The following is a 25,581-nucleotide window of genomic DNA, read 5'->3' as shown; positions in this document are numbered from 1 at the left end:
TCAAAATTTGCTTTCCTAAGTAATGAATATTCTAATGCATGTGACTTTTTTCAGATATCAATTCTAAGCAGCTTTCTTCTATAAGAGTTAGTTTATAATTAACTGAACATTCACATAAAGACAGATTTCTTATATTTCATTATAATTCGAATTAGCCTAATTTTCCCACAAGTGGGGTATCCTATTCATTTCTGAAACAGTAACAATTCTCCAAATTACTTTTTAAAATGTTAAGGATGATGAAAATTTAAATGAGTACTAATACTCTAGAAATACATTTTAAATTATTACATAATCAAAACTAAATTTGTATACTGTATGTATTTGCAATGGAAGAGGTCTCAATAGTGCATTTTCTTAAATTAAAATGAACTCATTTGAGATTTCAAATGTTATATTTAATACAAACTGGCTCTTTCTGCCCCCACTTAAAAACATACCACAATAACAGTAACTGCAACTGATATTGTTACACAGCCCTAAAATTTATTCTTTTATTTCAAAACACTCAAACTACATATGTTTGAAGGTACCTATATTTGGCACAGCCACTAAAAAATATAAAATCACAATGTATTTGTAGACAAAAACTACAAAAGTATATTTTAATGGGTCAACTGCTTTTAAAAGTTATTCCATGTAATTATCAATATCATTAAAATCACTCCCAATAAAATTTGTTTTTTTTCTTTTAATGATCCAAATCTATACTGAAATGATGAAATCGAAAAACAAGTGTTCTTGTCAGAAGACAGGAAGAGGGTTTTTTTCCTTTCCCTTAAGGAAAACAAAGGGTTCCTGAAAGCTTTGGCCTGATTTATTCTTCCAATTTTAAATACCTTAAGAGCAGCGGAACTGCTACTGGCATGGTAGTATTTCTAACAGTCAATAAATCTAAAATATTATGTGTGAATATTGGAATGAAGCCATTAAGAAGATTACAGCATGCAGCACAGCAGAGGGTCCACAGGAAAAAAGAACTAGTAATTCAGGACAACTGTGACCACTGACCTGTGAGCAGCCAAGAGCACTGGTCAAGCTGACACGGTAATGAAGGGCACATGTACACAGAGTCACCCAGCCCGTAAGCGTAAACGTTCGGGTGGGTGAGTTTAAAAGGCCCTCGTCTGAGTGTCAGGTAATTTATTAAATTATCAAACAATACCAACAGTAATATTTTTCAGGCTTCAAGCATATTTTATTAAGTCACAAAAAAATTCAGGACTATCAGTTGTGATCTGAACACATCTCACTCAAAACATTTACAACTAAAGGAAGTATGACTTTATCATATTTCCCCACTATGAGAGATACTCGTTCCTACTTTGGAAAAGTGATGAAAAAGCTTAGAGATGGATTAAACAACCACCTGAAATATTTTTAGAAAAGGATTATAACTTTAAAATATCTCACACTTTCAGTAAATAGTCCTAGCTCCATCTGAGAACTATTTGAGTTTATTCATTCTTCAAATTTCTCTAAGTCTGCAGTCCTTAATTTCAACCATACAAATACAATAGCTATATCTACATCACCTTGCAGAGTTCCTTTTTATGAATATTCTTTACTATTTTGGTTATGTTTGATTAACTGTCGCTTATAACTAACCAGTGGGATGATCCCTTCTGTCATTGCACATATTTAGGTTTTTATATTTCGTGAATATTGTTTAACTTCTTCATATATTTGAATAAATGTTTAAATACCAAACTAATTCTACTAGGAAAGTAGTAGTTCCCAATTTGAACAGAATCACCCATCAAAAAATTACTATTAAAGACTGTTTTCCTCAAAGAAATGATCAGCTATTGCCACAGCTGACTATAAACATTTTAATAAAATGCAAGAAAGCTGATTTCTTCTTTCTCTTTCTTACTCTTCCTCATTTAAAGGAAAAAAAACAACACAAAACAATCCTCTCTTACAGAATTAACTGTAGGGACTATATGCACTTAAGGAAAACACTCTTAAAAGCTGGGACTTTATTTTCATAATTATGTCCCTATCCAGTGAAGACTACTTTGATGGATTTCTAAATGAACAACTCTAATCCTTTCTAGCAGCTTCTGCAGAATTTTTATAATGAGGCAATCTAGTTATAATGAGCTAAAAAGATAATATAATTCTTCACTGGCCTGGGTTTGGATTTGTTCATACATAGCACAAATTTTACTACAGTGAGATAAAGTAGTTCAGTTAATTTGCTTCAAGGTCAGCAAGTATTTTAGGTTATTTATCGGCATAAATAATCTGATTTTGACTTTAAAGTCACATTTTTCCTATCAGCAGCCATAAAAGCAATCAAGGCAAGTATTATTGTATTTTTTGAGTTTGAAAAAAAATAATTAAAAACTCAAACAACCTAATAATGATTTCAAAATACTTGCAATATTACGGATAATAATATTTTGAAGGTTATTTCCAAATTTTATTAGATCTGAATAAGTGGATTTTTAAAAGGGAGTTATTTTAAATTATGTTACATAGATATTTTAAAATAGACATTAGAATATATATACAGAAGCAGTACAATCTGCATTTGTACCCTGTTCTAAGTAATACGAAGGCCAAAAAAAATGCATTTCTGAAAACCACTTAACACAAAATACAGAATATATCCTATTATAAGCTGCAGACACACACATGCACACACACACACACACACCTCTGCAAGATCAAAGACCAAAAGAGAGCTGGCACTTAATTTATCAGCCTTTACAGACAAAAGACAGTTTTCGTCATTTCAAAAGGATCAGATGTCTTTTATGACAAACTGGGTTTGCAGTTTAATTTACAAATAGAATCCTAAGTAAGCAGTCTGTGCTCTGCCAGAGCAAATGACAAACAGTGTAGGTTTTCATTCTTGCAGCCCTCAGCAGGAGAGAAAAGATTAAAAATAAAACTGAAATAATTTAGAGAAAACAAATAAATGTTTCAGAAAGTTGAGGGAGATCAAAGCCAGAATTTTCTGACCCCAACTGTACAAGCATTTCTTATTATATTGACCAGTGCCATCAGCTCATTAATTAAAAGGAAAAGCGCTGGCAGGTGGCAGGGAAGCAAAAGCCGATAATTGGCCCCCTTCTTCTTCTTGCCTTCAAACCTCGCTCATTCTTCTGCAAGACATGCCACTAGGCAGACAGAAATGCCTACTTTGTAATATAATGATTAAGATGAGATGAAGAGACTTGTGCTTAAAGAAACTCTGCCTAATGAATGCATCGAGCTTTTTAATTACGATCCTACTCTTACAATAAGGAACGTGATGCTCCATTCGACATCTCCTCGACTGCCAAAAGGTAAAAATATTAAATTAAGGCTCTACATTGCTTCCTCTCACACCACATGCACATAGTCAACCCTTTTATTTCAGATAGAGAAAGTGGGAAAGCAACTCCTGGAGATTCAAGGGTCCAGGAGAAAACATATATATGTATGTCCACCACAAAACACCCTCCACACTTACCACATCGCTTGGTAGGCTGCTCAAGTCATTAAATGGTGATTCTAAAGTGTTTGTGTCAACATTTAACATAACCACATCCTCCAATGATTTATTTTTCACTCTCTGTTTAAAAAACACAATTATAAACACACATCTTAGTATAGTTTCCTTCCAAAACTATCATGAGCTTAGACATGTAGAGAAAATTAATTTTAACTCATTAGCCTTAGAAAAAAAGGAAAATTCTACACTATGAAAGAATACAAACAATTTTGCCTTATGAGAAAGTCGGTCTACAACCATTCAAACAAGTACTTAAAATAGAATGTTTACTCACCTAAAAATATTTATTTACTTAGGAGAAACTAATGTTATGTAACTACCAAAGAGATATTACAACAAATACAAAATAGGCACAGCTATACTAAACTGTAAATATTTATATTCTTTAAATTTTACCAATTGAATTTCAATCCTATGATACAGGAACTTGTAGCCAGTTCTAGAGCTATTTTTAGCATAAATCATACTTTGGGGTTAACATAAAACAATAAATATGACTAAGTAGTAAATCAAGTTTTAAATTAGTAAATATTTCCTCTATTATCTCCATTTCAATTTGGTATAAGTTGATGATGACTTATAAGTGAAAGCTGAATAAGAAAAAATGACAGAGAGCAGTAATACAGAATTTGTTGTATTTTTTATCCCATGAAATTAATATAAAGGATCAAACGTAACAGCCTATCAGATCAACTATGTGACTTGTCATATGTGTTTGAAAGCTTAGTCAAATGGCCAAATTATCTCAACACACGCACAAATGACATAAATTAGAATTTATTAAATTTTTATCCTTAAAGAAACATTTATAGTTATTTTTCCTATCTAAACTAATATGTCTACTTAAATCATATAATTCTATTAGTCTTATTTAAATGATAGCAAATGTTGTTCCCTAGTGAAAATAAGTAATATATATATTAATAAAATATATCCATCAACTCAGAATTCCATAATTGCATAGTTCAACCAGCAATCGACCAATTAATCTCAGTGCAATAGTTTTAAAAGTGACATTCTAGAATAACAGCCACTTTTCAATTTAAACACCCTAAATATTAAATTGGTCAGGAAAATCTTTTAAGTTAGCCAAGATTGGAATTTCTGCAATCTATTTAGAATTTTAAATCTCTGTGTACTGGGTAGAATGCTAAATTTGCTAGGAAAATGGCAGTCTAGAGAATTTTTATGAATTAAGAAAGCCATAATGTCTACGTGGAATATAGATTCTCAAGGGGACACATGATTCTGAAACTCTGTCTTGTAAAAGACACTATAATTATTCTAAAGGAAGGTTCAGAAGATGGCCATTTCTAAGAAATTAACAGAGAATCACTTATAATAGTGATAATAGTGCCAAATGTTTATGAACTCATCTCCCACGTGCATACGTATATGTAAAAAAGATTTACATACGTAAATGTGTGGTTATCTACAAATCAACTACAGCATAACTACAAAAATAACCTATTTTATGAAGAAAAATATGTGTATATTAATGGCATTTAGATGGGAAAAGTAAACCTTAAGTTTCACTTCCATCTTCAATTCTAAGTTGCCCTTTTAAACAGAAATAGTAAAGATAATCCAGAAACCTGATACATTTTTCAGGGGATGAAGTGAGTTCATCTCAACAGCCCAGAGTAATGGTTATGTGATCCCAAGATGTTTGTAACATCACTAACACTGACCTCTGAATAAAGGAAATAGTCTTGGTACGAAAAGTATACTTTTTTTTAAAGTTTCTCTTAGATTAAAAAAGTCTGATAATAGCTGAACATTAAAATTTGTTATAGGGAACACTCGGTAAGAATGGAAAATGTGTTCATTTCAATAAATCAATACCCTGAGCCTCCCTAAAGTGAGAACAATTCTACATAAGCCAACAAGGGGGTGGAAATAGCATGTAATTTACATCTGTTTTTTAAAACATTCAGATTAATGCATTTTCTCTTTTATTTCCCTCCAAACCTAGCTTTAGCTATTTTTTTCTAAAGAAGACTAAAAGGTCAGATGGCCTGTGAAATGGCACCTCTTTCTCTGTCCCATATTTTTCTGTCTCACAAAATTCATGAACTTGTTTTGATGGGGAAAGAGTAAGAAAGTGTGGAAGGAGAATGTGCTTTTTATCCTTCAAAAATATAAAGATACTGTTAGGACATGGACTGAAAGTCTTCTTGAGAACAACACAAGATGCTGAGCCGCCCAGTCTGCTGGCGTCCCCCACGCGTCGCCCTCCTTCCAGGTGAGGCCAGCACACCCGTGCGCCTACACACCTGCACGCAGCTGCCAGGAAGGGACGTGGTGGCAGCAGCGAGACGACACTGTGACACCGGGTCCGCACCAGAGCCTCTAAATGATGTAAGCCCCGGGCTGGGAGCCTCTGCTGGCTCACGCCCGATCACTAACAGGCCTTAGTCTGCCTGGACTTTATCCCCAAAGTCCAGTTCTCAGGGGAACAAAATGCCCTTGCCCTTCATTTCAGAAGCAAACTTACATTTTAAAAAGAGATTCCCAGCTAGCTTTTGCTTATGACCACATAAAAATAATTTTTAAAAGGTTTAGAAAGACATTAAGTTCATATCTTTGGACAATTAGGTTTAAAAGTCTTTGTAAAAGTGATATAAAGTGTTGAAACCTTCTTGACCGATAGGGAAGAGGATATTTCAGTTCTTCCCCAACAAAAAAATCAGTCGTATTTGCAGCCAAACAAAATGCGAAAAATTATCCAGTCCTATTTCATATGTAAAATGTGTAAATATATTTGTATTTTAATTATAATACCACTTAAATAAAATTTAAAAAGCACTAAAGATTAGACTTTTAGCTAAAAATAAATCTGCCTAATAATGTCATAAGAATGGAATTCTGATACAGGATGTGTATCTCCTGGTAAAAGACTAAGAAGAAAGTTACTAAATGGTACCCAACTGGTTTAAAGATATTCCCGGAGTTTCTGTTATAGTTTCTCATTCACTATTCAGCCAAATAAACCAAATAAAGCAAAATAAAGATAGCTTAATAAGTTCTGAATATAAAAGGAGCAGAGATTCCAGCTGATCTAATTGTGGCTTCATGCAGTCTCACTTCATGATAAGAGCCATTTGAAAGGTAGAAAGGACTGCTTCTTCAAGACAATACTCTAAGGAGTAAAAAATTCTTAAATTTGCTTCTTTAAAAAGGTAATGATTTTCTCTACAGGTGTCCAATAAACATGTGATAAATTTTATTGAATATTTAAAGCATGTACTACCTTCTGCAGTATTTTGGAAAAGCTTTTTGTTTTAAAAGTTGATATAGAATCATTATGCAAAATAATAAAACAGGTATAGTCAACCACTTCAAATATTTTTCATCTGCATAAATAAATGTATTATAAAGACTATGTGTTCTGTTAGGTGTGTTAAATAAAGAGATATGTGCACTAACATCAAAATCAAGTTTGATGAATTAAAAAAAAAAAGACCAACCAACCATGGTTAGATTTTTGCAAGAAATCAAACTACTGATGAATAAAATGCTAGTCATATATTCTACACTCTACTAGCAGATTAAATACCTACTTATTTATGTTTTATCTTATACAATTTGTTTACACAGCAAGTACCTTGGCCTTTAAGAAGTTTTCTAAAAATAAACAAAATACAGAGTTATCACGCTATGCAATCCAGGCTTCAAAATTAAAAAGAAACTAAACCCACTATAATGCATTAAAATGTATTCTTTTTTAATGGTTAAAGCATACTCTCTCCACAAAAGATGCTCAGGAGTTTTAAAAATAATCCCCAGGATCTTCCTTGATCAGCAAAGTGAGGACTGATACAGTGATAATGACTAATGATTAAACCAAATCTAACTCACTAAAGTTTGCTTATCAGAAACTGGGTTAAAGTACAACATGGACAACCAGCCAAAGAAATTTATTTGAACAAAACAAATCAGCTGGCATAATGATGCCAGGCAACTAACCCAAGCCTTTTGTTTACTTTTTAGAAACTCATCTTATAAGATGTCCTTTCTGGCAATCGCACTGATTTCAAGTTTGAGGTGTTTAGAGTTCAAGGTTTTTCATTACAGTGATGACAAATGACAAGTCACTTTGAAATGACAGTTAAAAAAAAAAACCTACATTTTAAGTCCCAACAGGACTGAAAATTAAATTTTTTTAAAAGCTATATTCTAAAAGTTCATGATTAGTGTATTAAAACACATTTTGATAAAATTTTGATAGAATGGGTTATAGTGAAGTTCGCAAAATAAAAATTTGCCCATTATGATTCATAATTACAAAAATTTTCACTTTTAAAATGTAGAAATGTATTTCCTGAAAGAGAAACAGATATAAAAGATCTCAAGCGTCATCAAGAAAATGGTTCAAAGACTAAGTTTTTGGTATTTAAAACTTAACACATGACTGCAACCAAACAGAACCTACTTTCGTGGGTCTCAGGCCACTGAAGATGGCCACTGTGCATACTGATTAAATACAATTATTTCAATATTACCTTTTGGAAAACGATCACGTAAGTATACTCTAAATATGCAGCTAGTTACTTCCTTGTACTATTCAACTGATATTCTCTCAAAACACAACTGTTTTAACTATTACTTTTACGAATTAATTTATCTCATGTCTGAAAGATACTCACCTCCAGGAGGCTGGAGTGTATTCCAATCAGGTATGGCATGGGGGCACTAAATTAAAAATACACACATATATGTTCATAGAGTTCATTAAAACTGAAACAACGATACAGTAATTCAGAATGCTTTAAAAAATACATTTATATATGGGTGGTTCTAACATAGCACATCATACATAGTTAAAATTATTCCATGCAGAAAACTCAAATTTAATCTAAGGCCACTAATATGTTCAAATTAAGGTTGATGTATATAAAATCACAAAATTATAACTAAATCAAGAGTTATAATGTTTCAAAAACCTTTTTTTATGTAAGGAGAATATTAGGGTCTCCCATCATCTAAGATGAATCTTTTCCATATACTTCCTATCAAATATATCTTGATGAATCATCAAATTTATTCACATTTATTTGTATAATTTTTTATTCAATTATATTCTTACATGATTTTATTAATATATATATTCATGGTTTCACACATACTATGTCACCAAAATTTTTGAGTCAGTCAGTCACAGTAGGTTTACTGAGACCTACTGTGTGCCAGGTACAGTTTGGGAACTGAAGGTGCAAAGATAAATAATTTCCTCCTCCACACTCTTACCATCCTATTTCTCTGCTATCTTTCCACCCATGTACTGTGCCTTTTATTTAAACTCCATACATTCTTATTTATCCCACTTTCAACTGTTATATTAAATTATATTTAGTAATAATTATATTAATACAATTTATTTAACTTATAATCATATTAAAATTATCATTTTAATACATTTTAAATTACTCAAAGAAGTTTAAGAGTGATGTTAATTAATTCAACACAGTATCTGGAGCAGACCCAGGTCCCACCACCTGGCACAGGGGTGAGGGCACAACAATAAACAGCACAGACAGAGGACACTCCCTGTGGGGCTTATATTCTCGCAGAGAATACAGACATTAAATGATGCTCATAATCCATAAAATCAAGACTTACTAGCAATTTCAGAAATATTTCTCATGAAATACAGCGAGGAAATTATTCAGCTCGACGTTTCAAAATGAAATTATTATTTAACAAGAAAACATGAAAATGAGCAAGTGTCTACAAATGTGATAGAAGATATGCAAGTTAGTAGCTATTTTAAAATAAAACATTTTGGCATTTCTTTTATATACATCTTTGTGTTATATTTAATGCAAACCTTTTCTGTTAATGAAAACAGATAATTTTCTTTTTCCAAGGATCTGCATAATTTTCCAAACATTCCTGTCATTATTAGAACTGAGCTGTCCAAAGTCTGGCATGTCCACTTTGCTACTGAGAACTGGACAAAACCAGCACCTTGGCAGATCCACAGTTTTCAAAGCAAACTCAAACAGTCCCTAATTCGTTCATGGATGGCTTGCCACTAACATCCACACATCCAAAATTCACAAAAAATAAGAATGTTCAAATTCTTATTTAGCTCATTAGCCTGGTCGTGTTGTACTAGATATTAATTCCCACTTGTCTTTGTCTTCTGTAGCTTTGTTCCTTCTCTCTCTCTTTTTTTTTTAACTTCTATGCAATGGACCATCTGGAATTGATCTGATATTCTGGATATTTCATCCGACTGAAAGTCGAGAACTGTTTATAGGCCTTGATATCCTGAAGATCTAACAGATTTTCTGCCTTCAAAAGGAGAGAGAAGGAATAAATGTGGACTGTTTCACTTTTGTTTAAATAAAAGAAGGCTAGTTGGTTTCCCATCCAAGTTCTCACCCCTGGGATTCCTTCTGGGACTCCACAGAAGATAGAAAATATGTGCCTCTAACTACTCTGGGCTCCCATAACAGGGTTCAGGCAACTTTCACAAAACTGTACAAATTTATTAAAGTTACTGCGCAATTTTCCAATTCACCCCAGGTTAGGACACCTGACCACAAGGTTCATAATAAAGGAAGACCATGGAATCTCAGATCTAAGGCACATTTTCATACAATAAATGTTCATCAGACTATTTAAGCCTTCTAAAAATAATAATTGTTATGTCTCTTTTACTTACATTGAGGGGCAGGATGCATCAGGTTTTAATAAACCAGTGCCACAGTAACAGCTAACCAACTGAAGTCCTATCAAATGTACCTTAGATAACACTTTCAAAACTTCATGAAAGCTAGTTACCTCTCAAAGCATAAACAATAAATTTACAGAAACTGTTAAGTCAGAATAAAAATCCAATAGAAAATTCTACCCATAAAGTAACTGAAACTTTTTTCTATGGGATCACTGGGTATCTCTATGCGGTTTATCTCACTAACTTCTGAAAAATCCAAAATACACGTATGTTGGACTGCAAACATTATTAATCTAGAACACACTTTCCTAAAACAATTATGATATTTTTCAGAATGCAGATTAAACTGGTTATTTCATCCTCATGAAAACTGGATTGCCTACATCCTAATATTAAGTCAGCCAAATCTCATGAAAAGTAATTCTGCTACCCTCGCTGAAATCTCCTAGTTAGATTAGGGCATTCATAAGGCAGGGAAAGATCCTTGGCAACACAGATGTTTTATCATCTATGTGTAAAACTATCCTAGATTTTTTTGTCAATGGAATTATTTTGCAAAGACAGGATACAGAAGGCTCTATTATGACTGCAGCCTCTCTTTGGTAGCAATTAATCTTTACTGAAAAATAAAAAATAATTACTTTGTTGTAGATTCTTTTCTTTTTAATTTTTTTTTTTATGGAGGCCACCCATGGGTAAGACTGTAACAGCAGTAGTCTATTAACCTATGGTAGTCTAAACAAAATAATTTTCCACTAAAAAAAAAAACACTATTCTCTTAGAAGCTAAATCTGCTCTTTTCAAAAAAAAGAAGAATCAGAGAGAGAACATAAAAACGGTGACTCAACTATTCTCGCACAAATGAACAGTCATTCTGGTACTGGCCTCACAGTGCCTCGGGGGTGTTTCCGGACTCAGAAGGTTAGGCCGTGTGGCAACGTCACGCGAGGCCTCCTACATTAGAGCACTCCTTTTGTGTTCTGTTCTGTTCATCAATACCTACCATGCAAATTTCTAGGTCTACAATAGAGTAATTGTCAAGTAAAGGCATGATGTTATACAAATCTCTAAACATTAATCATGCTGAGTAACTGAACTTTACACGCGTTACACAGAAACTCCCATTCTCCCCTTACCCTGGCAGAGGAGGGGGATCACAGATGGTGTTGTTTCCTACCCTAGCCGACGGTGGGCACTTCTCCTGGGTGCCCTGATGGGGGTTCTTTTATGTGCCTCGGACATAAACCCTTTGGCATCATGGTATTCCTCCGCGCTCCCCATCTGCACTTGCGCGCGAACATGGGAAGTTCTTCCTATCTGGGGACCCCAGGGGACGGAAACTAAGTCCTATTCATTATGTTACGTACTCATGGTTTGGCAAATACACATTTACTAAATGTCAGGTCCACATAATGGATGGATTAATGAAGGAATGAGCTGACCAATTAGCAAGCCTCCGACAACCGACCAAGATGCGCTATTCACCCACGGTCACAAGATGGCACCGCGGCCCTCCAAGTCTAGGCCGTACCACAGACGGGCTTCCAGGAGCCAGAACTGCCTCAGGACTGGGCAAGTCCAACCACCTACAAGAGTTGGCAAATACACAACTAGCCCGTCACATCTTCCTGGTGCCATTTTTGGAATGGGTTATAAAAATCTCTTTACTCAAAAAAATATGAGATTGAAGGGATGATCTCTGAAATGTTTCTCCCTTTTGCGCATACATCAGTGTGACCCTAGGATCATTGGCAAAGATGCACAGAGAAGGAAACCATTTTCTTAGTTCAGTCTGTGGGATTTGCTGACAAGGAAAGAGAGCTGGAGTTTTAGTCAGCTATTTTTGAAAAAAAAATGTAGATTACGCTGCCCACTTCCTATGTCAGAAGTGGAGCCCGCCACAGTGACCTTAAGGTTTAGGAACTCTCAGGTAACTTCTTGCTTGATTACCATGGCTCTGCTCTCAGGACCAGGGAAGTGCCTAGCACGCAGGCTGTTAGAACCTGTCCTAAAGGGGCTATTTCAGAGGTCAGAAATGACTAAGACATAGATACGAAACAAGCTTTCTTCATTTCAGTGGAAGCAGCCAAAAGAGAAGGACATGTGGGCAGAGTTAGAAAGTATCAGGAAGACGTCTCTGGAGAGAGTTAGTGATCATTTCTAAACACAGCATTTCAGGAAGTCTTAAATGTGCCATCATTACAGAGAACGGAACTTAAAGGGATGTTACCTCCTAAGATTTCAGAACATTTTCTACAGAAAAATTAAAATGGCACTAATTTATGTACGACAAAATGTAATTTTAAACCTCACAATTAGAAGTGTTAGTTCTTGAGCCACTACTTTGACACAGATTTTTAAAAATCATGTGTCAATGCATTTTCTAACACTTCTGTCAAAATTATTGAAAATAAGTGAGTTTTAACTGCTGAATACTATGTGCAAAGATCTACTGCACATGTTGATGTGAAAGAATCGTGGTTCCTGCCTTCGAGGATGCTGGTCTATTCTAAGTATGCTGGTGAGAGAAGACTCTAAAGTGAGTACACCAAGACAGCTATTTCTAGAGCCAGCTGTACTCTCAGACTTCTGTGTGGTGCTTTGCAAGTGTTAATTAAACCACATACCTACAGTCTCCTGCCAAACTATTTCTGCCTCCCAACACCGAAAGGGCAGGATGGCAGTGGGAAGTCACTGGAAACTTACTTCATGGCATTATCAATACTAGTAACATTACCATGCTGGGGAAGCCCACAGCAGGTGGGTTTAATTGATATGTGGTCAAATATATGCACTGTTGTTAAAATCATTTGCTCGGAAGAGGCCTGGTCATAAAAACTTGACAGAAAACTTCATTATATGAACTTAGGTCATTTCAACCCTTAAACACGTCAAACTGATGTGCTTTTCATGAAATCAGAAAGTAAAATAACAACTTCATTTCTAAAAGAGTTTTTTTTTAATAAAATTGGTTGTGATAAAAACAAATATATCATGGTCAAAATCATTTCCTTTCTGTGTGTGTGTGTGCATGTACATGGACTGTTGTTGTTGTAGTCACTCAGTTGTGTCTGATTCTTTTGCGACCCCATGGACTACATAGCCCACCAGGCTCCTCTGTCCATGGGATTTCCCAGGCAAGAATCCTGGAGTGGGTTGCCATTTCCTTTTCCAGGGGATCTTCCTGACCCAGGGATCAAACCTGTGTCTCCTGCTTGGCAAGCAGATTCTTTACCATCTGAGCCACCAGGGAAGCCATATGCACATGGGTGGTTCAGAGTAAAAAATTTCATCTGACTTCTTAAGAACTGAGCTTTGCCTGCAGAAGATGATTGCCCTAAGTCCTGAGGAAGACCACAGGGCTGCTGTTTGAGGGTCTAATTCTCCATCAGCCTCCAGGGAATAGGACGGGGGCAGTTCTGGAGGCCCAGCAGAATTCAGACTGTGAGATCACCGGCAGTTGTTTCTGATGCCAAGAAGTGTTTTAGAATTACTCCCACACTTGTCAACACTGCTTTTCACGGTGGCTCGAGGCTGAGGCTTTGACTTCACCATCAGGAACTCAGGGAAACCCTGCATTCGAGGGGGGCCCTCCATGGGTAGCTGGTACCAGGTGCGCTACTGGGGGAAGCATGTGTGGGAAAGCATGCCCTGGGATGGAAGTAATGAACATGTGCCCCAACAGAGACAGCCTGGATTCACAAGGACTCTGCACACAAATTCTGACCACTGGGACACGGGCTCTCTGACTGATACTACAACTTCTGCAAAACGTTCCTAACCACAGCTGTTAAGACTGGGTCAGCTTCTATCTGTGCATTTAATTATCTCAGTGATGGTAGAACAAACTCAATGAAATCTAAAGAATTTCATGTCTGCCAAGAATAGATTTTTGCTACTTTTGGAAAGAACCACTCTGCCCTTCATAAAACCACCTTTCAATACTACTTGTTACTGATCTCCACGTCGGGTCTGAGAGGTCTCATTCATACACATACTCGTAAGCACTCCAAGCTTACTTAATCCACAGATGAGGCTGTGTCCCCAGTCTTAAAGCCTGGGCCCGCGGGAGCCGGCAGAGCCAACTTACCAGCAGTAGTCCAGCAGGTGAGGGGGCAGCACTGGGATGTATATGTGTTGCCAGTACATCGGGTACAGCAGGGCGACCGAGCCGTGGAGACAGGCAGTTAACTAGAGAGTGTAAAAGGAAAACAACAGTGAGTGGCTGCTGACCCTGCACACGGAGAGACACACTCAAGTTATCAAAGATGGACGATGCTCAGAAAGCCATGTATGATCTTGGATTGTATTATCTTGATCAATTCTTCCTGTTAAAAAAAAAAAAGTCTCACGTTTCAGAAGCCGCCCTGAAAAATGCATAAGCAGCCAAGTAGCTTCTTGGGCATCTTACACGGACGGTTATAGCTTCGTAACATGGACTGTTTGGGGTCAAAACTAAGACCGTAAGTAAACCTGAAACACCAGGCCGGCGTCTTAGGAAGAAGTGTGGGAAACTACAGCGTGTACTGGCCGTGTCAGGCTCGCTTGGATGGATGCGCCGCGATGCGGCATGGGAGGGAGGCGAGGCTGGGGGCTCCGCCGGGATATCATTAGGGCAAATTGCCAAAGAATGAAACGTGAGCCAGGCGGGGCAGCCTGGAAGCTGCGGCAGCGCCGGGGGACCCGGCGTTCGACAGTTGGAGCCTCCGTGACGTGTGAACCGCGGGTGATGGTATCAGGAGACGCTGCTCGCTGACACGGAGAATGTCACCATTGACCAGCGAGCTGCCCGAGCCTGACAGCTGTACCACAGGAAGCCAAGGACATCATAATTTCATATTTAAACGGCTCCTTTCAGATTAACATCGTGCTTCCTAGCTTTATACCACAACAGCTGCAAATATACTGATGCTATTTTAAAGGTAATTGCCATTTTAATTGTTTTGTTTTGGCAAGCAGTTAATTAAATATTTTTTTAATGCTTAACAAAGGGAAAGGGACATTGCTTTTTTTCCCCCTCCCTCCTACTGACCCTCATCAGAATTCTTTCCCTGTGACTTCGTTTACATTTTAAATTATATTTCTCTAAGTCTTGAGACCTTTTTTTTTAGCATTTAAAGCAATATTTAAATCAGCATTCTTCCTCATTTTAAGCTTTGCTATAGTCTGCATTTTCAAGACACTGAATGAATAAAAGTTTTGATTCCACTTGAAAAATGGAATTTAAAAATAAAACCATCTGAAAATGCACCACAAAATTTCTATAAACTATTATTTCTATTTTATCATAAAAAGAAATTAAAATTCATATGGTAATCAAATTGAAGGGATAAATGTAAACAAAGCAATTCAATCTTAGTAGCAATATTTGTCTATATTTAAGTGCAAAATAGTTCCACTAAATTTTTAAAAAGTCAGTTACAATAACCTAATCTGAACCAAAAACATAAAAATCTTGATTAAAAGTATAGTTATCTTCATCATATGTATTATATTTTTTCTGGTTAAGATTTTGAATTAATTTTTATATAGCAAAAAATGTATTTGTTCCATTTGGAATGTTATCATCACAGGATTTTAGTCCTTTGCATTTATAAGTTTTAATAATTTAAAATATTCCTTCTATAAATATTATTTTTAAAACTTCTTAATTAGCCCACACAGTATACCACTAGGAGGCATTCAGATGCTTCTCTTTAGCAATTTCAGACCACACTGACTTCTCTTGTACATCCGAGCCAGAGGGAGACGAAAATGGGGTGGATCTCGGCGGTGTCAGTCCTCAGCTTGCTTGTGCTCCCCGGCTGCGGACGAGGCAGCTTGAAAAGCTTCACTGTCACCTGATGGGCTGAAAGCACTCACGGAGCTGCGAAAGGCACTTAACTTACTCCATTTCTACATCTGCAGAGAGATGGCTTTTTAAACTAGCTCATTGAAAACTGTTTTTGAAAGGAAAGTATTCTTTTTCATTGTTGAGAAAATAATTAACTGTGTAACAGGAGGGAAAATGCATTCTCAAAACGAGGAATTGTAATAACATTAAGCTATTTTACTGGGCACACCAGAGCCCAAAGCACTGTATTAAATACTACAGACATTCCCCCTACGCCCTTGATGGTCATCCCTAAAGGAAGACATGAATTGCTCGCTAATAAGGCACAGTATCATCTAATGAATCTGACTGGTATCTTAGAGGACGATTTCTGCAACAAGAAGCAAAGTCACAAACTTTTTGCAAAGGCCAACATTTGGTAGAGGGTCACATCAGCTAACCGAGACCCTCCAGGAAAGCAGGAAGCTCTGCAGGATTTGGCAACCTCCCAGATGCAAGGGATCGGCCACAGGGAGAGGTAAAAATACTTCCCCCCCACCAATCCACAGGTTCTGGCCTAAGCAACCAGGATGAATTATTTAAAGAAATGCAATCAAGTGTCAGGTTTAGGTGGAACTTTAAGGAGTTTGCTCTTGCAAATACTGATTCTGTTAACTCCGAGACATTCAACTGGAGATTTCCAAAGACGGCAGAAATATATCAGAAGATCGTCCATGCCCACCTAACACCATGTAATGACCATGTGACTTAAAAAAGCAGAGAATATATGATCATAGCATATGCTTGTGGATGAGACAGTAAGTTGTAAGTAAAAAAAAAAAAGAAAAAAGAAATTTACTAGGAAATTAAGAAGTTATATTGTACAAGGTAATAACAATGTTGTACAAGGTAATAACAATGAAGTACATCACAGACCGAGTCAGGGCACCACTGCTGAGAGGCTGTTTAACTGGCGCACCCACAACACAGATATACACACACCCGCAAACAGAACAAGAGCCCAGTTTCCTCATCTTTAAGAAATACATGCTATGTGATCTGTAAACATGGTCTCAGAGAGATCTATCTTCTTTATCCTTAGATCAGATCAATTCTAACACTTTGTATTTTTAGTAATGGTTAACAATTGTTTTTTCCATACAGATGGTTAACAGAACACTTTACCTAGACAATAATTCAGACCCACCTTCAAAATCTATCTAAAGATACTCTCTGAAAGATTTAATGCACAGTAGGTAACTGTGAAATTGGAAACATTATAATAACGTAATTCACTTAATTCAACAAAGTTTTTGAGTACCTGCCATGTGCCATCATAAATTTCTACTAAGCAACAGAAACAGACTTTATTTTCTTGGGCTCCAAAATCAGTGCAGACAGTGACTGCAGCCATGAAATTAAGAAGATTCTTGCTCCTTGGAAGAAAAGCTGTGACAAACCTAGACAGCATATTAAAAAGCAGAGACATCACTTTGCCAACAAAGGTCCATATAGTCAAAGCTATGGTTTTTCCAGTAGTCATGTATGGATGAGAAAGTTGGGCCATAAAGAAGGCTGAGCACTAAAGAATTGATGTCTTCAAACTGTGGTGCTGGAGAAGACTCTTTGAGAGTCCCTTGGACTGCAAGAAGATCAAACCAGTCAATCCTAAAGGAAATCAACCCTGAATACTCACTGGAAGGACTGGTGGTGAAGATGAAGCTCCAATACTCTGGCCACCTGATACCAAGAGCCGACTCACTGGAAAAGACCCTGATGCTGGGAAAGATTGAAGGCGGGAGGAGAAGCAGACGACAGAGGATGAGATGGTTGGATGGCATCACCGACTCAATGGGCATGAGTTTGAGCAAGCTCTGGGAGTTGGTGATGGACAGGGAAGCCTGGTGTGCTGCAGTCCATGGGGTTGCAAAGAGTCGGACACGACCTAATCACTCACCAATAACAAAGGGACAGGGATTCCGAACAAGCCCGTGTCCAAGAAGCTTGCCTGTCAGTACGGAGAACAAACAGCAAACAAGTAAAACATCTATTTGCATTTAAGTTAGAGGTAAATTCTGTGAAGAAACCCAAAGCAGGGTAAGAGGGGAGAGAGCGACAGGGGGACCATTCTACACAGGAGGTGGGGGACAAACTCTGATGCGGCCACAGGTGCACTGAGACCCAACTGAAATACGGGAGCCAAGCATGGTGGACTCGGGAGAGGGGCATCCAGGAGTCCTGAGGCGGGGGCAGGTGTGGCACCTTCGGAGAGTAGCGGGGGGCTCAGCTGATTGGATTAAACACGGAGCGGCAGGGGATAAGGTCAGAGAGGAAGCAGGTCGGAGCTGAGGAGACTCCCGGGACCCGGTGAAGACGCCAGGTTTCATTCTAGATGAGATCTGTCTGCACCTCTGAACACAGTGCTGACTGTCACAACAAACCAACTCCCTAGAACACTTCCAGAACTTCACAGACGAAAGAAAGCAAACGACGAGCTGTAGAGGTTTGCTTTGGAGAATGAAGGCCTGTAAAGAAATGAGATCAAACGGTGCAGAGTCTATAAAAACACTGAACCATACGGTCCACCTGAAACAAGCAAAATATTACAAATCAATTACAAGGCAATTTGAAAAAAAGAAGTGAGATCGATATATAAGCCAAGTAAGAAGGAGAATCTTCTTACTTTTAGGTTACCTATGATGCACTGAATCTCTAAGCTTAAAGGGAAATGATAATCACATTTCTTTGATTAGAATTAACCAAGATTCTAGGTAGTTATAGGTTCATAATTGGGCTAGATCTCTACAGCACTCTTTTGACATTTTTCAGCTGCTTCTTTAACACCATGGTTCTTCATGAAACCAGGGGATAGGGGTGAAGAAGATTGGTGTTTGGGTTAGAAGACATTACTGACATCACATTCTTGAGACTGAAGGAATATACTGCTATCACTGAACAAAAATGAAATGTACCAAATAAAGAAAAAAAGGTACCAAATAAAGGTTTAAGGGAAAAAAATCCTTATCATCTTTGTTAAATGGCATAGGAATATATAAATCCACATATAATTTCACCAAGCATACTCAATATGCCAAACCGATATAGTCCCAACAAACTAACACAGAAAAACTCACAGAGATATTTATTTCCTATAGAGTATAACTGTGAAATAAGGATGTATGGAAGCCATGTGAAAGAGACAAGACCTGGGGCCTGTGAAATCAGAGAAATCTGACAACAAAGGTTGCTAACAGTGAACTCAGTCACAGTATAAAGGAAACTGGACCTTCCCGTTGTGGCCACAGGTCTCAGGGCTATGCTGCCACTGACTACGGTGAGGAGTAAACATTTACATGATGCAAACTGGTTCTGGGCTGGGCATATTCTCAGCACTTGATACACTCAGGTTTAATCCTACAACAACCTTATGAAATAGGTACTATCATCATTATGCCCACTTTACAGACCAGGACTCTGCAGCAAAGTTACACCATTGGCCTGAGGTCACACAACTAGCTCAGTTGGTAAAGAATCCGCCTGCAATGCACGAGACCCCGCTTTGATTCCTGGGTCAGGAAGATCCACTAGAGAAGGGATAGGCTACCCACTCCAGTATTCTTGGGCTTCTGTTGTGGCTCAGCTGGTAAAGAATCTGCCTGCAATGCAGGAGACTTGGCTTTGAACCTTGGGTTGGGAAGATTCCCTGGAGAAGGAAACAGCTACCCACTCCAGTATTCTGGCCTGGAGAATTCCATGGATTGTGTAGTCCATGGGGTCGCAAAGAGTCAGACAGGACTGAGCAACTTTCACTTTCACTTCACCTCAGACAACTAGCAAGTGGCAAAGCCAGGGTACCAATGCTGGCAGGCTCCGGAATACAATAACCATTATTTTAACCTGGCTTTTGATATACAAAGATTCAAAATCCCCATCATTATAAGGCTTTGAATAATATATACAGGCTGAAAACATTTTATACTAATTATATAGCAGAGAAGGAGTCTTTGAACAGACAAACAAGAACAGCTGACCTTTAAATGAAAAATTCAACATCTATGATAGAGGTGCAATGTAAAAAACTTTCCCCAGGCATCCGAGTCTGCAGGAAACCGACAGAGCAGTCTCTCCAAAATGTCACAGAGGGAACTGATGGAAATTCTACGAGTCATCACCTCGGTCTGCAAGTATACTTAGTTGGAAGCAAAACCGAAGTTCCTTCCCTTTGTGATATGAAATCTCACTTATACTTTGCTCTGAAAATTAAACTATATATTTATTAGAGGAAATCAGCCCCCTGCTACAACTAGGCCATGTTTTAAGTGATTCAGTAAACATGTATTTTGAGGAGGGAAAAAAAACACATTATCAGATTTCCAAGGAGACAACAGGAAGACGATCCATTGAGTGTGACGACCGCAACAGAAAACAGCACGATTCTAATTCACACACTTCACAAGTAAAGATCTCATCCTGACCCGTCGCTGCTCCTGTTACTCTGGGCTCTGCGTCTCTTTTTTTTTTTTCCTGTAAAAGTCCCTCTGCCTGCAACTAAAGTTCTATAAGAATTATTGAGGGACATATTTATGTCCCCTAGGAATGTATTTATGCATAAAATTCAAGAAATATTGATTAGAGAGTTCATTTGATTTTTAAGTGAATCAATATTTAACTCAGAAACCTAAGCGCTATAAACAGCTACGGGTACACAGAATCAACTGCTGCAGCGATAAATTCCTCATGGAATGAAAAAAATTTTAGTGGAAAGCATAAAGAGACCATCTGTTTAAACGCATTTAATTTACATTCACATTTAAAAGTTTAGGCCAAGAAAGGTAGCAGCCGGCTACCTGAAAACTGCAAGGTTATTCCAACTATGAAACATTCTTCCTAGAGCGAAACTCTAACACTCCACTTCAGTGAGAGTTGAAACAGCAGTCTTATATCATGAGAGAAGACAGCGGTTGGTTGTACCCTTTGCTTTTCAATGCTTTTTTATAATAAGACATTATCTTATACGTCACTCTTGCCTCCGCCCTTAGGGTGGTGCGTCCTGCTGTTTCACTACCAAACATTCACCCTGACCTCCCTGCACCCAAGTCCCTGGGAAAGCTCTGCTCATCTCGTGGCTGGCGAGCCAAACAGCTCCAACGTTTCTCGCTGGCTTGCTTTTTTCATGGCTCATGCCTTCGTTCATTTTACAGGTGGGGAAACCAAAACAAAGTTAAACCAACTGCCCAAGATCACACAACTAAATGTGGGGACATAACACAGGTGTCAGACATCGCTACTGGTGCTGGGGACAGGATGATGAACCCGAGAGACGAGACCCCTGCCCTCAAGGAGCCTACACTCGAGTGAGCCTCAACTCTGCATTTCTGCAGCTGTCACACTGCACAGAAACACCAACGCCGGCAAACCCATTTCCTCCCCTACGTGACTTTCCCGTCACTAAGTTTACCGCTTTCTCTGCTCGCTAGTTCACACTCTTCAAGTCAATTCAGCAGCAGTTTTGCTCTTCCTAGAGGAGACCCATCTACTTTTCCACAAAGTTCAGGAGGCTGACACTAACACAGCTCAAACATCCCTGCCTTCTCTACACACAAGCTTTCAGACCCTGGATTCTAGAGGACTGGAAGTGAGGACGTTCATGTGAATTATATACAAACTATACTTTAAAAATGAGGCAGTTATTTAAGAAGTAAACCATACAATTAAAGAATCCTTCAATTGACAATCAGGAATAAACCTGGAGATCACTCTTGTTCAACTGTTTCATCTGTTACATAATAAATTTCAGGATAAAATAAAAAATTGGCTTACATGAAATCATCTTATGTTTTCAGTTGAGTAATCATGAACTGAAACATAAATCTCTAATTTTAGAAGATAATATTGGTATAATCACACTACTACCATACTGAGGGACATGGTCCAAATAACCAATAAATAAAACCTAATTGACTGAACCTATTTTCTAAAACTATTAGGCACCTCTGAAAATCATAACCTAAAAATATCTCTTAACCAGGAACAAAACTGATGGTGAACCACTAGCAACGGAAAGACAGACAACCACAGGTGAAAGGCAGCCACAAAGGAGTTTCTGAATCTTTACAAGTGGAGTAAAATGACTCTAACCATTTGTAAATTACATATAATTAAATGAGAATGAAACACCACATATATATATATACACTCTATGCTGTATTGTTTACATTGTACATAATATTCACATACATACTTAAAGTACATATATGTGTATTTGGCATGCACTTCAAACACTTTTAAATGTACACATCTATATATAAACATGGGCTTCTCTGGTGGCTCAGACAGTAAAGAATCTGCCTGCAATGTAGGAGACCAGGGTTCAATCGCTGGGTCAGGAAGATCCCCTGAGGAAGCAAATGGCAACCCACTCTAGTATTCTTGTCTGGAGAATTCTAAGGACAGAAGAGCCTGGCGGGCTACAGTCCATGGGTTTGCAAAGAGTCAGACACAACTGAGCAACTAAGCACAAATATATAAACATGCACGTAAGCATCTACGTGTGTGTGTGTGTGTGTGTATGTACTCACGCATACACACTCCATAGAGTTACAACTTACTTGTAGCAAATGACAGCAGGCTCCGCCCCGCCGCGTCAGACGCTGAGTAAATACCTGGTGAGTATCCGTCCTTTGCGTGTCAGTCTAAACGTGCCCCTCTTCTTCACCTGCTTTCAAGCAGACTCTACACACGACAGACGTCCCCTTATTAGCCGCGTTTCTAAACCCCAACCTCATCTGCCTTTCGTGGTCGCTGGCCATCTCTGGTCAAATCACTGTGACTGCCTTTTCACTGGACGCCTGTCAGTCAGAGTTTCCCTACTCTGGTTTTCTTTTATTAATATAACGCCACCAGAGTTCCCGTCCCCAAAACAAAGCTGGTCACAGCATGTCCCCTATTTTCCTCCCCACAGTCTGCTGGATAAAATCCAAACCCCTTAATTTAGCAAATGAGATTCTTCACAATCTGGCCACTGCCTGTCTAGCCAGATTTTGTAGCACGACTTCTGTCTCTCTCTCTCGCACACAGACACACACGACAAGTAAATATTTCCAAGACAAAACACCAAATTCCTTCCAAGAACCAGGTGGGATACTGGGGTCAACTCTTCAACCTACCTCCCTCTCTCCTACCTTTCCCACATCAGAGTCCTAGTCACGCTGCCTCGGCCTTGACTGACACGATATGATTTATTATTTATGACTTACAATCATAAAGAACCTTGAAATTCCCAGTACCTGGCAAATAATAATATTTTATCAATACTAAATGAATAAACACCGTTACACTCTTTTTGGAAAACTCGACCAAAGCCAAAGGTCTCCTTCAAAACCAAGTTCCTGGTTTTCTTCCCAGGTGGTTAATGCACTCCCCTCTTCCCGTGACACTATTTATCACAGCAGTAAACCGCGGGGAGATGACAGGTCTGGGGAAGCTTTGCCTTCAACGCCTGCCCCCCGCCCCGGATTCCCTCTCCGCTCCCCGCCTGCGCCCTGGGCCCTTGAGGCACCTCTGCTGTCCTGGGTGGAGGACGGGGCAGAGACCCCTGAGACACGGGGCAGAGACCCCTGAGACGCGCTGCAGGAGGGTGGCTGGATGCTGGGCCTTGGGAGGCCAGCTCCCGCAGGGCGACTCCGAGGGCTCCCAGCGGGACACTGGACCTGTGCCAGGAGGCTTCTAGGGAGGCGTCTCCCTGGCAAGCAGCTGGGCCACGCAGTGTCGTCAGTTAACGACGCTGCACCTCTTCCATCGAGGAGGAGGCCTGACCAGGCTCAAGGCCGTGGACTCGACCTCTCTCACCCACACTTCGAGCCGAGAAGCCACCGGCCTAACTGGAAGGGGGGCGGCGCACCCAAGATCCAGGTATGTCCCCAAGGGGACAGCACCCTTGGGGGGATAGGGGGCAGCTCTGTTTTACACGATGCAGGACATGCTCTGAATCAGAAAACATTTCACGGTGTCGCTTCTCCCAAAGCCGGAAGACACGGGATCAGGGGTCAAGGGTGAGGTGGGGTGGCCCCCACGTTACCACACCTAACACCCCACTTCACAAGTTCTCCTTCCTGTCCCAGCTGAGCAGAGCTCTTCCAGTTTGGAGATCGGACCTCCCGACGGGAGACGTCCACCTGAACCGGACAATACAATGCCACCTGGCCCTCCGGCCCCTTAATGCCCCTAAACCAGCCGGCTAACTGGGGCTAATTTACTGGCTGGAGCGACTGACCTCAATGACCAAGAATAAATCAGTTTGTTTCTACACAACAAAAAGCAGGAGCCTCCCTTGGCACCATAAACATCCAATGAGCAAAGAAAATACCACTTTCCAAGGGAAGAAAGCAGTATGTCCTACTTAGAACTACATGAAGGCCCAAAGATACCAAACCAAGTTCGTGTACAGATTGAATAAGACTCAAGATAGCGACAGACACTCATAAAGCTGAAAGGGTTCAAGATGATGGATAACTTTCCCACCAAGGAATTACAATTTGGGCATAGGTTTTTAAAAAAAAAAAAAAAATTAAAAATTTTCTAGTAGAAGACAGCTGAACACAAATCTTTTCCTAAAGACTGTACGGAAATTGTCCTACAACTTGTAAACTTCAGAATTTATGAAGAAACCTTTAACATCATCACTGTCATCATCACTATTTATAATTATTATTATTCAAAGAGACAAGTGTCAAAGGGGCAATCAGACACGTTTCTATCCTTACAGTTTCAATGTCAGGTGAACACTTCATATTACATTACATAATTAGTGAAAAGGTTCTTTTATAAACTTTTCTCTCTGATATTCACAATTAAAAGATTAAATTACTGCACACACACCACCACCATGGTACTGACCCATTATGTCCTCGTTTCTGTGAAAAAGAGCTCTCATCACCCCGAGACTTGGAAGATGCAAACACAAGCAGTTTTCCCATCTGAGAAGTTTCCTCTACACGTAACTTCCCACAAAGTGTCATACAACCACCTCAACAGAACCGCTTTCACACTTTGGCCACATCCACTTGGCCATGAATGAAAACACAGAGCTCCGAAGAAGAGGATCAAGTCAAATAACACGCGGAGAAGCAGAGTCACTGTCTGCAGTGTCGGGCTGCTGTGGGCTTTGGGAAGAAACAAAAACCTAAAAGCTGTTTCCAGACTATCTTTCCCTGAGAGGTCGGGGTAATAACTGTTAACTGCACCACTCTGCCGTAGCTTTAAAATCGCTAAGGGGGGAAACACGCTTCAATCATCTGGGGTGGGGAGGAGACTGGGTAATCTTTGTTCTCACCCCGACTGTTCAGTTCTTGGTCTCCAGAAAGGTTCTGTGCATGGCCGGCTTCAGGTGAAATGTGGATACAGGCGGTGATACTCAGGGATGAGTCCAGACCACGGAAAACCCAGATGGAGAGGGTGGACCCCTCCGGACTCCCCTCCAACCAACCCGACCTGTGAAGTCTGCACTTGGCCAGCTGTGGATCACAGGATGTCCTTCTGCAGAGGCCCTGCTGCTGCTAAGTCACATCAGTTGTGTCC

At 38.9% G+C, this 25,581-nt stretch overlaps 1 protein-coding gene across 39 annotated transcripts in view; it reads right to left on the bottom strand.

Moving 5' to 3' along the window:
* DENND1B (DENN domain containing 1B) overlaps window positions 1–25,581 on the bottom strand; it is a 363,581-nt gene that overhangs the window by 188,356 nt on the left and 149,644 nt on the right. For 34 of the 39 annotated variants that reach the window (XR_014055159.1, XR_014055160.1, XR_014055177.1 and 31 more), the window contains 3 exons: window positions 14,284–14,384; window positions 8,158–8,203; window positions 3,467–3,568 (listed from right to left, as the gene is read on the bottom strand). Coding sequence is in view for 11 of the 39 variants with exons in the window: in XM_081495284.1 (XP_081351410.1) it covers window positions 3,467–3,568; window positions 8,158–8,203; window positions 14,284–14,384 (249 nt within the window). In the remaining 28 variants the exon portion in view is untranslated. The remainder of the gene's footprint in view (window positions 1–3,466; window positions 3,569–8,157; window positions 8,204–14,283; window positions 14,385–25,581) is intronic. The other 5 variants (XR_014055170.1, XR_014055175.1, XR_014055171.1 and 2 more) reach the window with 1 other exon arrangement.

This window comes from Giraffa tippelskirchi, chromosome 5 (genome assembly GCF_054371585.1).
Source record: "Giraffa tippelskirchi isolate mGirTip1 chromosome 5, T2T-mGirTip1v1.2.pri, whole genome shotgun sequence".
Taxonomy (NCBI): Eukaryota; Metazoa; Chordata; class Mammalia; order Artiodactyla; family Giraffidae; genus Giraffa; species Giraffa tippelskirchi.
The sequence above is the reverse complement of the archived record's forward strand: the minus strand, read 5'-3'. Positions and strand labels throughout refer to the sequence as shown.